This window comes from Phycodurus eques, chromosome 21 (genome assembly GCF_024500275.1).
Source record: "Phycodurus eques isolate BA_2022a chromosome 21, UOR_Pequ_1.1, whole genome shotgun sequence".
NCBI lineage: Eukaryota > Metazoa > Chordata > Actinopteri > Syngnathiformes > Syngnathidae > Phycodurus > Phycodurus eques.
This window is the reverse complement of record NC_084545.1, coordinates 9,278,200-9,290,665: the sequence shown is the minus strand read 5'-3', so window position 1 is coordinate 9,290,665 and position 12,466 is coordinate 9,278,200. Positions and strand designations below refer to the sequence as shown.

At 42.1% G+C, this 12,466-nt stretch overlaps 1 protein-coding gene across 1 annotated transcript; it reads right to left on the bottom strand.

Annotated features, from left to right (window-relative positions):
* Positions 1-5,761: 5,761 nt before the first annotated feature.
* LOC133396801 (agouti-signaling protein-like) lies at positions 5,762-11,971 on the bottom strand. The gene is made up of 3 exons (XM_061667036.1): positions 11,763-11,971; positions 7,186-7,259; positions 5,762-6,619 (listed from the first exon to the last, which is right to left on the bottom strand). The coding sequence occupies exons 1-3, from the start codon at positions 11,881-11,883 to the stop codon at positions 6,419-6,421; spliced, it is 396 nt and encodes a 131-aa protein (XP_061523020.1). The 5' UTR covers positions 11,884-11,971; the 3' UTR covers positions 5,762-6,418.
* Positions 11,972-12,466: the final 495 nt, after the last annotated feature.

The following is a 12,466-nucleotide window of genomic DNA, read 5'->3' as shown; positions in this document are numbered from 1 at the left end:
TGGTCCATCATCCGACGTCTCAGGAGGGGAAAGCAGTGCACCATCGACACTGTGTATAGTGGGGATGGGGCACTGCTGACCTCGACTCGGGACGTTGTGAGCCGGTGGGGAGAATACTTCGAAGACCTCCTCAATTCCACCGACACGCCTTCCCATGAGGGAGAAGAGTCTGGGTTCTCTGAGGTGGGCTCTCCAGTCTCTGGGGTTGAGGTCACCGAGGTGGTTAAAAAGCTCCTCGGTGGCAGGGCCCCGGGGGTGGATGAGATTCGCCCGGAGTTCCTCAAGGCTCTGGATGTTGTAGTTGACACGCCTCTGCAACATCGCGTGGACATCGGGGATAGTGCCTCTGGATTGGCAGACCGGGGTGGTGGTCCCCCTTTTTAAGAAGGGGGACCGGAGGGTGTGTTCCAACTACAGGGGGATCACACTCCTCAGCCTCCCTGGTAAGGTCTATTCAGGGGTGCTGGAGAGGAGGGTCCGTCGGGAAGTTGAATCCCAGATTCAGGAGGAGCAGTGTGGTTTTCGTCCTGGCCGTGGAACAGTGGACCAGCTCTACACCCTTGGCAGGGTCCTCGAGGGTGCATGGGAGTTCGCCCAACCAGTCTACATGTGTTTTGTGGACTTGGAGAAGGCGTTCGACCGTGTCCCTCGGGTGGTCCTGTGGAGGGTGCTTCGGGAGTATGGGGTACCGAAGCCCCTGATACGGGCTGTTCGGTCCCTGTACGACCGGAGTCAGAGTTTGGTCCGCATATCCGGCAGTAAGTCGGACTCGTTTCCGGTGAGGGTTGGACTCCGCCAAGGCTGCCCTTTGTCACCGATTCTGTTCATAACTTTTATGGACAGAATCTCTAGGCACAGCCGAGGCGTAGAGGGGGTCCGGTTTGGTGGCCTAAGTATTGCATCTCTGCTTTTTGCAGATGATGTGGTTCTGTTGGCTTCATCAAGCCGTGACCTCCAACTCTCACTGGAGGAGTTCGCAGCCGAGTGTGCAGCGGCTGGGATGAGAATCAGCCCCTCCAAATCTGAGACCATGGTCCTCAGTCGGAAAAGGGTGGCGTGCCGTCTCCAGGTCGGGGATGAGATCCTGCCCCAAGTGGAGGAGTTCAAGCATCTGATTCGGATGCCTCCGCACGTCGCACCGGGAGGAGACCCCGGGGACGACCCAGGACACGCTGGAGAAACTACGTCTCTCGGCTGGCCTGGGAACGCCTCGGGATCCCCCCGGAAGAGCTGGATGAAGTGGCTGGGGAAAGGGAAGTCTGGGCGTCCCTGCTAAAGCTACTGCCCCCGCGACCCGACCTCGGATAAGCGGTAGAAGATGGATGGATGGATGGAAGATTTTGTTTGACACAGCGGAAAAGGGAATTGCCATAGTTAAAACGTGTGGAGGCAAAAGAATGAATGATCATTTCTAGTTTAAAATTAGATCACATAGACCTAAGAAAAATTTAAACAAGTTACTATTTTCATGTGTTCATCAAAAAAACATGACCAGATCAAATATGACACCACGGTTTCTTATACTGGCGGGCAAATGACTAACTTTAGGAGCCAAACTGTTGGGGTAACGATTAATACTTCAGTTTTCACTCCATTGAACTGAAGCCAGTTGTGAGCCATTAAGGCAGACAAGCAGTCATGCAGTGAATTTATCTCATCTTACCATGAAAGGGAACATACATCTGGAAGTCATCTGGAAGTAGTATAAGAGTCAAGCAGTTTAAGATATCATAAAAATTTGCTCAAGACATTTCAGAGAAAGCATGGGCCCTAAGACTGATCCATGAGGACCATGTAGAGCACATATGTCAAACTCAGGTGCGGGGGCCGAATTTGGTCCACAATGTCATTATATTTGGCCTGCAAGACCATGTCAAATGTGTATTAGAACTGGCCCGCCAGTATATAGCCCATGCGCCACTAATATAACAAATCCCAGAATGCTTTGCTAATGTGTTGGCCCATCACTTTAGACCAGCGAGCGCCCCTTCCCTTTCTGTTGCATCCATCGATTTTCTGAGCCGCTTCTCCTCACAAGGGTCGCGGGCGTGCTGGAGCCTATCCCAGCAGGAGTCGGGGCACACCCTGAACTGGTTGCCAGCCAATCACAGGGCACATAGAAACAAACAACCATTCGCACTCACAGTCATGCCTACGGGCAATTTAGAGTCTCCAATTAATGCATGTTTTTGGGATGTGGGAGGAAACCGGAGTGCCCGGAGAAAACCCACGCAGGCACAGGGAGAACATGCAAACTCCACACAGGCGGGGACGGGGATTGAACCCCGCACCTCAGAACTGTGAGGCTGACGCTCTAACCAGTCTCCCACCGTGCCACCGCTACCAGTCTCCTCAAGCAAACTTACACTTCCCCTTCCCATAAATGGCCAAACCAAAGATGGAAAACGGTTAACTTCCAAGACAGGTGGGAGGCAGATTGTCTATTCACTAAAGTAAAAGACAGACCTGTTTGTCGTGTGCGGAGCAAAGTGGATGTAACAAAGAATATACTAACATAATTGAATAGTTTTTTTTTTTTTTAATGCCCTTTATCAACTCCTAGGCAGGGACAGTTAATAGTTTGAAGTTTGGATTTTCAATGAAGGACATTCTTATTTTTTGGGGTTGTTTTGTTGTTGGCCTTTGAAAAAAGATTTACATCAAAAAGAAAGGAAGTTGGAGATGGATAAATAGAAGATGGAGAGACAGAAGAATTCATGTTATCTATTTAAATACAAAACAACAAACAAATACCACTGATGTCTTTTATCGCAAATTTGATTTCTCATGTTTATAATGTTAAAGTTTGTTTATTCCAAATTCAGTGTTTAAGCAAAATTGAAGTTTGTTGTCATCCATCCATCCATTTTCTTAGCCACTTATCCTCACTAGGGTCGCAGGCGTGCTGGAGCCCATCCCAACTGTCATCGGGCAGGAGGCGGTGTACACCCTGAACTGGTTGCCAGCCAATCGCAGGGCACATACAAACAGACAACCATTCGCACTCACAGTCACACCTACGGGCAATTTAGAGTCTCTAATTAATGCATGTTTTTGGGATGTGGGAGGAAACCGGAGTGCCCGGAGAAAACCCACGCAGGCACGGGGAGAACATGCAAACTCCACACAGTCGGGGCCAGGGATTGAACCCGGGTCCTCAGAACTGTGAGGCTGACGCTCTAACTAGTCGGCCACCGTGCCGCCAGTTTGTTGTCATATGATTTTTTAATTTTGGCCCACCGTGAATTTGAGTTTGACACCCCTGCTATAGACACACACAAACACACACATATATGAGAATAGCCACATATGTTTAGGTCCAGAAGTATTTGCATTATGACAGTTGAGTTTTTTTGGGTTTTGCCTCTATATGCTACCACAGTGGATTTGAAATGAAACAATCAACATGACTGAAATGTATCCTCTCAGTTTTAATTTGAGAGGTTTTACCAGAAATAAAGTATTTTTATTTGTCCAATATTTTATAGTATTTGGACAATTGTAAATGAAATCATTAAATAAAAAATTCATAGTTGGATGAAAGTACAGTAGGCTACTAGTAATACCCAAATTCTGCATTCCCTCCCTTGATCTGCTTTTTCAAACCTTCACTCATTCGTAGCCAACCTGCTTGTTTGTGAGTCTTGATGCCTTCACATTTTTCTCCAGTAACTGAAAAGTATGTCATTGTCTTGAGTTTAGAGCACTGACTTGGCCAATGAAGGATATTCCATTAATTTGCTTTAAAAAAGTCCTCAGTTTATTTCATACTATGGGTTGTGTAGCATTAGGCTGAAATGAGCTGTCGGGCAATACGACTAAAACAATTTTGTAGTCGACTACACTGTGATGAAAGTCAAGTCGAAGACGATTAATCTATGACGTCATTTATCTTTTTTCAGCAAAGTACAGTGCTTGATCGCCCTCAGTCCTGTGGTCCCGTCAGTATGAATATTTTAAGATATCCACAACCAGCATATTTTCATACTCTTGAACCCGTGCAGCTGAATGAAGAATATGTCGTCTTGGTGTCAGCGCAGAGTGTTATAGTCCAGCAGTTGCAGCAGATGGACGGGCGAGTGGCTTGCAAAATTTGTGAATAATTCACCCCCCCTCCAAAAAGGTTTCTAATTTTCGATAGATGCCACAAGATGGCGGAAAAGCGATATGTTTGTCTAAAGTCTAAATTTAGAGTCATTTAGAATCCAAATGAAACTCCCCAACTCACTTCCATCCATTATCTACACCGCTTCTCCTCACTCGGGCCGCGGATATGCTGGAGCCTATCCCAGCTATCATCGGGCAGGAGGCGGGGTACACCCTGAACGGGTTGTCTGCCAATCGCAGGGCAGATACAAACAAACAAGCATTCACACTCACATTCATACCTACGGACAATTGTAGGGTCTTCAATTAGCCTACCATGCATGTTTTGGGTTTGTGGGAGGAAAGAAGGAGCACCCGGAGAAAACGCACGCATGCACGGGGAGAACATGCAAATTCCATGCAGGTGGGGCCGGGATTTGACCCCAGTCCTCAGAACTGTGAGGCAGATGTGCTAACCAGTCTTTCACCGTGCTGCCCCCAACTCACTTCAAAATAGTAATTTGGTACCACGGTACCACAAGATGGCGGCAAAGCTATATTTGATTGCTTTTAGCCCTGTGGTTCTCAAATTGTGGTATGAGTAACACTAATGGGACCTGGGCTCTCTCTTGTGGTATGTGAAATAATCACTGACTTAAATCTTCAAACTGTGCTTAATGTTTCAGGTTTAAAAAAAAAAAATCCCACACAGTACATTTGTTAAGTACAGTTCAGTTGTATTTAACTTTAAATGTTAAATGTTGATCATTAAGGTGGTACTGTACTTGAAAGGCTTGTAATTTATTGAGGTGGTAATTGGTGTAAAAAGTTTGCGAACCGCTGCTTTAGCCCGAGTTTGAAGACCAACTTGAGCAATGGATTAATGAGCAAAGAACAGCCGGGAGAAGCGTCTCTACGGTCACCATTCGACTGAGGGCAATAACGCGGGCAGAAGAAATGAAAATCGAACATTTTCAAGGAGGTCCGTCTTGGTGCTTCAGTTTTATGAAACGGTGCCATCTATCCATCTATCGCCGGGCGAGTTACGCCACCATATGTGAATGGATTGTGGATGCCTGGGCTAAGGTATCTGCTTTGACTGTTGTCTGAGCTTTCGCGAAAGTCGGCATCATTGCCGAACAGCCCCCCGGCAACGAGACTGACTCCGACGAGTACGAGAGGGAACCCGGCATGTTTGATGGAGAATTTGCCCAGCTGTTCATTTCGGATACAGAAGATGAGGACTTTGATGGATTTGTGGATGAGGATTGATCAAAAAATAACGTGAGCACATTGTTAAATACTTCAAGGAAGTACAACCGAACTCAGTTTTGCTCCCGCTGCCTTTTTAAAAACATACGCTAGCATACATGCGCCCAATAATGCGGTGCGTCTTATATATGTGTTAAATACAGAAATAACAGACTGCGCCTTTTAATACGATGAACGCATACATTTTGCCAAGATTTGTGAATGAAATTGAAATCTGTGAAAAATGCCTTATGTAGCAGGTAGTGTGTGCAGACTGCTCAGTCTGCGCTCAAACATTGAGGGGGAGTATGTTGGTTTTTTTTCATTCTGTATGAAATAAAAAATAAAACATAGAGTCATCCTCTGGTTTTGCATACCAGATAATGCTATCTCACTGAACAAGTAAATAATGCAAATCCTAGTGAATATACAGTATGTTGATATATTTCATGAACAAAAATAGTGCTTATTAATACAATACCTTGTGTATATACACATATATTTTACATGAGCAAAAACTGCACTGATAGCGTATTGTGTTGCTACACAACGTGATAATACATTCAAGACTGAAGGACATGAGCTGAAATTCCCATAAATCTGGTAGGAAACAATAAAATTACACAAAAATAAAAGAAAACTATGGTAACAGACTGATAGCTACATTTACATGATAACATAATATTAGCTGTGCTTCCTGGGAATTGGAGTCCACTCCAATGTTCCATTTGAAAATTAAATTTTCTAGTGCCCCTGTCAGTCAAGGGTCCTTAGAGTCGTCAGGACTTTTCTCCCCTTTACGGCGCTCCTGCATACAATATCACAAAATGATGAAAATTTAAACAAAAGTACAACAAATACTGATAACAGTTTAATAGTATTTTTGTTCTAATTAATCCCCACAGTTAATGAAACCATAGAATGATGTGCAAGCATTTGCTTTTAACAAAAGGTTATATAAAGTCCTTCAACGTGACTTTGAATGATGTAATGTCTGCATTAACACAACAGTGACATATCTAACCAACTCAATGTAGCGTTTGCATGTCCTATTGCATATTTTGGTAGTTGTTTTTTTTTTTTATGTATTTTTATTGCATTTCATATTTATCCTTCTACAGAAGCAGATGGCTTTGAAGAAGTGGCAGTGGCATGTGGAACACGGCTCACAACACCCTTGATTTGGCAAACAGCTTTGTCCCCGGTGGGAACATGTGGCAGGAGCAGGTTTTGGTGCATTGGTCGACGAGTACTTTGGAAGAATGGGCAACACTTTAGGCCTCTGAGGGATCAACAGAAAAGGAAAACAACCATTGTAATGTCGGCAAAAAAATGTATCTTTTATATCGCACACATACAGTATATAACGATGTACAGATGACAAATCCAAGGCCTGTGGGCCGTATCTGGCCGTCCACATCATTTTAATGGCTCGCTACAGCAAATCATGTGTCGTGTTTCTTGCAAAAATCTGTATAAAAATTACTAGTAGTCTTGCTTTTTTTAACATAACATAACATAACAACAACACACTTTTAAAAATAAAACAAACAAAGAAGTAAAAAAATAGAACATTTATACATTTATAAGGTCTCACGGTCCAGCCCTCTGAGGGAAACTATATCGACAATGTGGCCAGCCACCCCAAAAAGTAAATGTAAGTTTCTATACAAGGTGTTCATCTTGTCATCAAATTGTGAGTATACTTTTGATTATATTTAATTAATTGAAATTCCACTATGTCCTTGGGGAAGATATTTCAAAACATGAACAAACTGAAGCTCAAGCAGCATCTCGGAACAGATAACAACAACAAAAATAATAATAATACTGTAGATTCAAACTTGCCATCATCAGAAGCTTATGCTGTTCATACTGCCCTCTTCTTGCAAACAGTGTCCTATGTTTGTTTGGAAAAAAGCCTATGGAGAGAAAAACATGGTACATTTTTCTAATGCTTGCAAATATCTACAGTATTAATAGAGTTTAATCAAAAGGCAACTTTTACATTTCCCAACCGTTATTGAGCCAAGCCGCATGTTTTACATGAGAAGAAAAACTCTCACAGCTCACCACCGAACAGGAATGTCACAAAATGTGGAAATACAGGTTAATTATGCACCTTCTGCTATCTATTGTAAGAGAATTTTATTGTCACTATAAATTGCTAGCCCAGATAGATGGAAAAAGAAATCATACCAAATTCAGTGAAATTTGCTAATTTTCTGTGGCACACCTGATGATCTCTCATGACATGATGTGTCACGGTAGACTGGTTTAGGAATCACTGACTTAAAAAGACAACCATCTTTATTTTAGAATAAAGAAATTCAACAACACTTTCTGCTGTTTGGCCTAAAGAGAGAAAGGAATTGAAAACTTGTTTTGTGTTTGCATTGCTAACTCATGTCTAAATAGTGTCCATTTCCAATTTTGGAAAGGAGATGAGATAAATTAAATATGGCAAAATTGTGGTTAGCATGTCTGCCTCACAATCAGGAAATCTGGGTTTGACTCTCTTTTGAAAGAACTGAGTGGCATTTGCATGTTCTCCCTGTGCTTGCTTGTATTTTCTCCGGGTACTCCGATTTTACTCATAGTTTGGGTATATTTACACTTTAATAATTTTTTTTGGGGGTGTCAGTTATTCACGGTTTCTAGCTAGCTGCGGCAGGGCTTGGTCCCTATCCTCCGTGAATATCAGGGGATTACTGTATATGCCCTGTGATTGAGTGGCGACCGGTCCATGGTTTACCCCACCTCACTCAAAGTCAGCTGGGATAGGTTCCACTTCCCGCGACCCTAATGAGGACAAGCACATTAGACAATGGGTTGTACAAAGACCAAATGAGTGGTGTCAACATTTACAAAATCAGAGGATTAAGCAAGCTCAGCAGCTGCTTTGGGCCCCCTGGCCACCAAGGTTCCCGCAAAAAGCATGAGGATTTATGTTATTTTTCTCAAGAGTTTCTCATAGCTGTGACTCAAAATGATGTACTATTGTGAAAATATAGTTAATATGCTGCCATATTACTGGTAGAATCTCCTTTCCAGTGGAAAAGTGCTTTTTAAGGCTGTCAATCTGTGTTATTAGTCTCTTGTGGTGGTGTACTTTTTTTTCAATCAATTCCTTTTGTGTTCCCTCGAGGGTCTAAGTGGGAATCCAAATTTCTAAACACTCACTATCCTGTATGTGTGCGCGCGCGCGTGTGTCTGTGTGTGTGTGTGTGTGCGTATGTGTGTGTTTCTGCCAGATGAGGATGAGGATGTTAATTTTAACAACCATGTCAGTCAAAACAAGAGCAACCAGGTGGGGCAGACTTCCATCAGTGTAAAACTGTTAACAGTTTACTTTAGGGATTTAGGTCGGGAGGCCCAAAGGTTTTTTTTTTTTTTTTTTTTTTTTCTCACAAGGTCAAAAATCACTGGCGGCTCCTCCTTGTGTGCTCGCCTCTACAAAGTTGTGCACATCATCTTGTGCCCGTTTTCCCTCACAGAGCTAAAACCTTCACATTGATATTATCTACAAGGAAATATGTTTATTGTCTGTCTCTATAGCTGCCCCGAAAAACATAACCTGTCAAAATTGATGTATCGAATTCATTAATGTTGCTATGGTTCAGCCTTGAAATGGACTGACGGGCCTTCCAAGCGAAATCAGATGGGACAGGCTCTCTGCAAAGTATAGCAATTAATTTACTAATTGTTAATTGTTGAATGGATTTCCGGCAGTAAAGTACTGCATCAACCCAAACCAGGTCATTGGATCTTTCATGTATGATCAGATGTGAGAAGAGCTCTCTCTTATAATGACAATCTGCATGCGTGTCAAAAAAAAAAAAAAAAAAAAAAAAAAAAAATCCTATAGAGAGGGTTCTTCTGTAATTACCTGGTTGCAATTGAGCTGTTGTGGAAGAACAGATGCATGATTGATGTTTTCCGATAAGGGGTGACTCGTAACTGCAAACCTTTTAAAATTAACATCCATCAATCCATTTTCTGATACCGCTATCTTTATTAGGGTCACAGGTGTGCTGGAGCCCATCCCATTTGACTTCGGGGGAGAGGCATCATACACTCTGGACTGGTCACCTGCACTTACCCATCAGCACTCACATTCACACCAATGGGCAATTTAGTCTTAAATTCATCTTACATGCATGCTTTTGGAATGTGGGAAGAAACCAGAGTACACTTAGAAAACCAGCGCAAGCATGGGGAGAACATACTGTACAAATGCCAGAGAGGTCTGAGCCCAGATTCAAACCCCAGGGATGAACGTTCTTACCACGACTGCACCGTGCTCCCTTTAAGTGAACAGTTAAACAAATATGTTGACTTGGCCGTGTACAGCATTTTCGATGAATAAATCGTCTTTCTAGGAAACGTTAGCAAACAAACAAATAAAAAAATCTTCATTTAAACCCAGAACAGGTGTACAGCACTGCTTGAAATCCTCAGAGAAAGGATTCAGTAAAATATTTCTTGCAAAGGGCTGCGTTAACCTGCATTAGTTTTATGACAGTGAACCCAATAAAATTGTTGCGTGAAGCCAAATCGAGCCAAGTTTGCAGCTAAATGATAAGGGTGGTTATCAGTTCAATCATTGACTAGCTGGCTCCTTATAGAAAACGTAGTACATAAGTGTGTATAGTCACAGTTCACCTTTGTACACACGTATCAATGCACAAGTTAGGTTTTATCAATAAAATGTCAGGAAAACATAATATTTTGACCTTGGGCAGATAATATAAATATCTGCTATATACAGTACAGCCTACATGAAGCCTATAGACTGACAATGATTCTTTGCCATGTCAGGTAAAGATTTTTACATACACCTGCCAATAATTACATTTTCATTGACCTGCCAATAATTACATTTTCATTGACCTGCAGGCATGCGTTTAAAATACCTTCTGTCATCAGTCATTGCTGGAGCAGAACTGTTCTGGCATTAAAATACAAACAGAGCCACCGTTCTGCGTGACCAAGGAGCTGAACAGGACTGGTTAAAATAAAAAATAAAAATATGTTGCAAGAGCAAAATCATCAAATCTGTCCTACAGTGATCAAATAAAAATTAGATTCTCATGATATAGGTTTATACATTGCAGGTACTGTACTTATGTAACGGTAAATGCCATTTATCATAATATAGTATCATCAAGTTGGTGTGTCATGCATTACAAAAGTTTTAAACTACCAGATATTATTAAGGGGGCAGTTTGCAGTAGAGCTGCACTGCATCACCTAAGCAGTCCAGTATTTGGACTCTCTTATGGAGTCAGTTACTAAATATGAACTCTCAGATAAAAAAATGAAAAGAAAAAAACATTTTATTAATTCAACCATTTAACTGAACTGTACACATATTTTAACCTTTTAACTAGTTTTGGATCGATAAACTTTTAATACTTTCAACTTTATATTATTATCAAACTGATTTTAGGTGCTAATCTGAAAGATTTCATACGGGGCTGCAATATCCTAAATATGAGTCTCAGCTCTTAGTATGATGCAGTGCAATTGTAAACCATTACAAACCACGTCCATCCGTCCGTCCGTTTTCGGAGCCGCTTCTCCACACTCGGGTCGCGGGCGTGCCGGAGCCTATCCCAGCTGTCATCGGTCAGGAGGCGGGGTACACCCTGAACTGGTTGCCAGCCAATCGCAAGGCACATAGAAACAAACAACCTTTCGCACTCACAGTCATGCCTACGGGCAATTTAGAGTCTCCAATTAATGCATGTTTTTGGGATGTGGGAGGAAACCGGAGTGCCCGGAGAAAACCCACGCAGGCACGGGGAGAACATGCAAACTCCACACAGGCGGGGCTGGGGATTGAACCCGGGTCCTCAGAACTCGGAGGCTGACGCTCTAACTAGTCGCCCACTGTGCCGCCATTACAAACCACAACCACAATCGAAAACATATTTGTAAATTGATTTCTATATTCATTTGATGTCATCCTCATGGATGTCAGCTTGTTTTTGGTCATGGCTACTTTAGGTTTGGGTGGGGAAACCTTCCTATCAAACACCATTATTTATTTATTTTTTAAATGTATTATTATTATTTTTTTTTATTTTTTTTTACAAAGGACTTCAAGGGCCATATTAAGGGGTTGAAAAATATATTTTATATTATGAGAAATTGTGGCTTAGATGGTTTTGGGGCTTTTTGTAACAGATCCTCTGTGGTTTTATTTGGTTTTAGAATTAGAAGCATGGTGGGCCAGATCAAATGCTTTTGCAGGCCAAGTTTGCCTCAAGAGCTATAGGTTCCCCACCTCTGTTCGGGACAATCTCATGTTTAATTTTTTGCTACACTAGTTTACTTGTATTAATGACACTAAACTATATCAAAAGTGCAGGGGGTAAAAAACCAACAAAAAAACCATCTGGCTTGTGGCGCTGTCTCACCTGCCCTCCTGGAGTTCTTTGTCAAATCGCTGCTGCCACTTTGGAGATCATTGCTGGTGAGAAGTCCTCCGCTCACAAAGGCCAGAAAAAGAACAAATAAACACAACAGTGACAGCTTCATCCTGACTGCAACCAGCTTCCTTCCTTCTGCTGTCACAAGTTATCACTTTAGAGAATAAAAAAAAAAAAACAGTGCTTGACCTGCTTACTAGAGGATCAGACTTGCTTTGTCTGTGTGTCTCTCTGCATTCGGCAATTTATTTGAGAAGCAGGAAAACACATGCACAAAACCCGCCCCTCTTTTTCTTCACGCCTTTCAGCCCTGTAAGTATCATTGACCTATACGGTCTTACTTTTGTGGACCTTCCAGCAAGTTCAACTTTTAACTATACACATGTGGACAAAACTGTTTGTGCCTATCTTATAATGAAAGAAAAAAAAACAACAACAATGTTCACTGAAATAAAGTAATATAAGCAAAAAGCACTGAAAAAACAAAAATTATGGTAACTCTAGTAAAGTTGTTTAAATAGGTATGTTCTCTAATTACCATCACAGGTGTCTTCACACTTGTAATAAGTACGCCTGTCTAATTAAGCGGTGACAAGTTGTCACTGTGCTGTTTGGTGACATGATGTGTAGCAAGCTAAACATGGACCACAGAAAGGTGGGAGTTTTCGAAAGAAATCCAAAAATAAAATTCC

What these genes read in the sequence shown, in the direction of transcription:
- LOC133396801 (XM_061667036.1), bottom strand. Translation starts at nt 11,883, where the DNA reads ATGAAGCTGTCACTGTTGTGTTTATTTGTTCTTTTTCTGGCCTTTGTG. An exon ending in AAAGAACTCCAGGAGGGCAG is followed by an intron (nt 7,260 to 11,762) that starts GTGAGACAGCGC and finishes TTCTCTCCATAG; the next exon opens with GCTTTTTTCCAAACAAACAT. An exon ending in AGCATAAGCTTCTGATGATG is followed by an intron (nt 6,620 to 7,185) that starts GCAAGTTTGAAT and finishes TTGATCCCTCAG; the next exon opens with AGGCCTAAAGTGTTGCCCAT.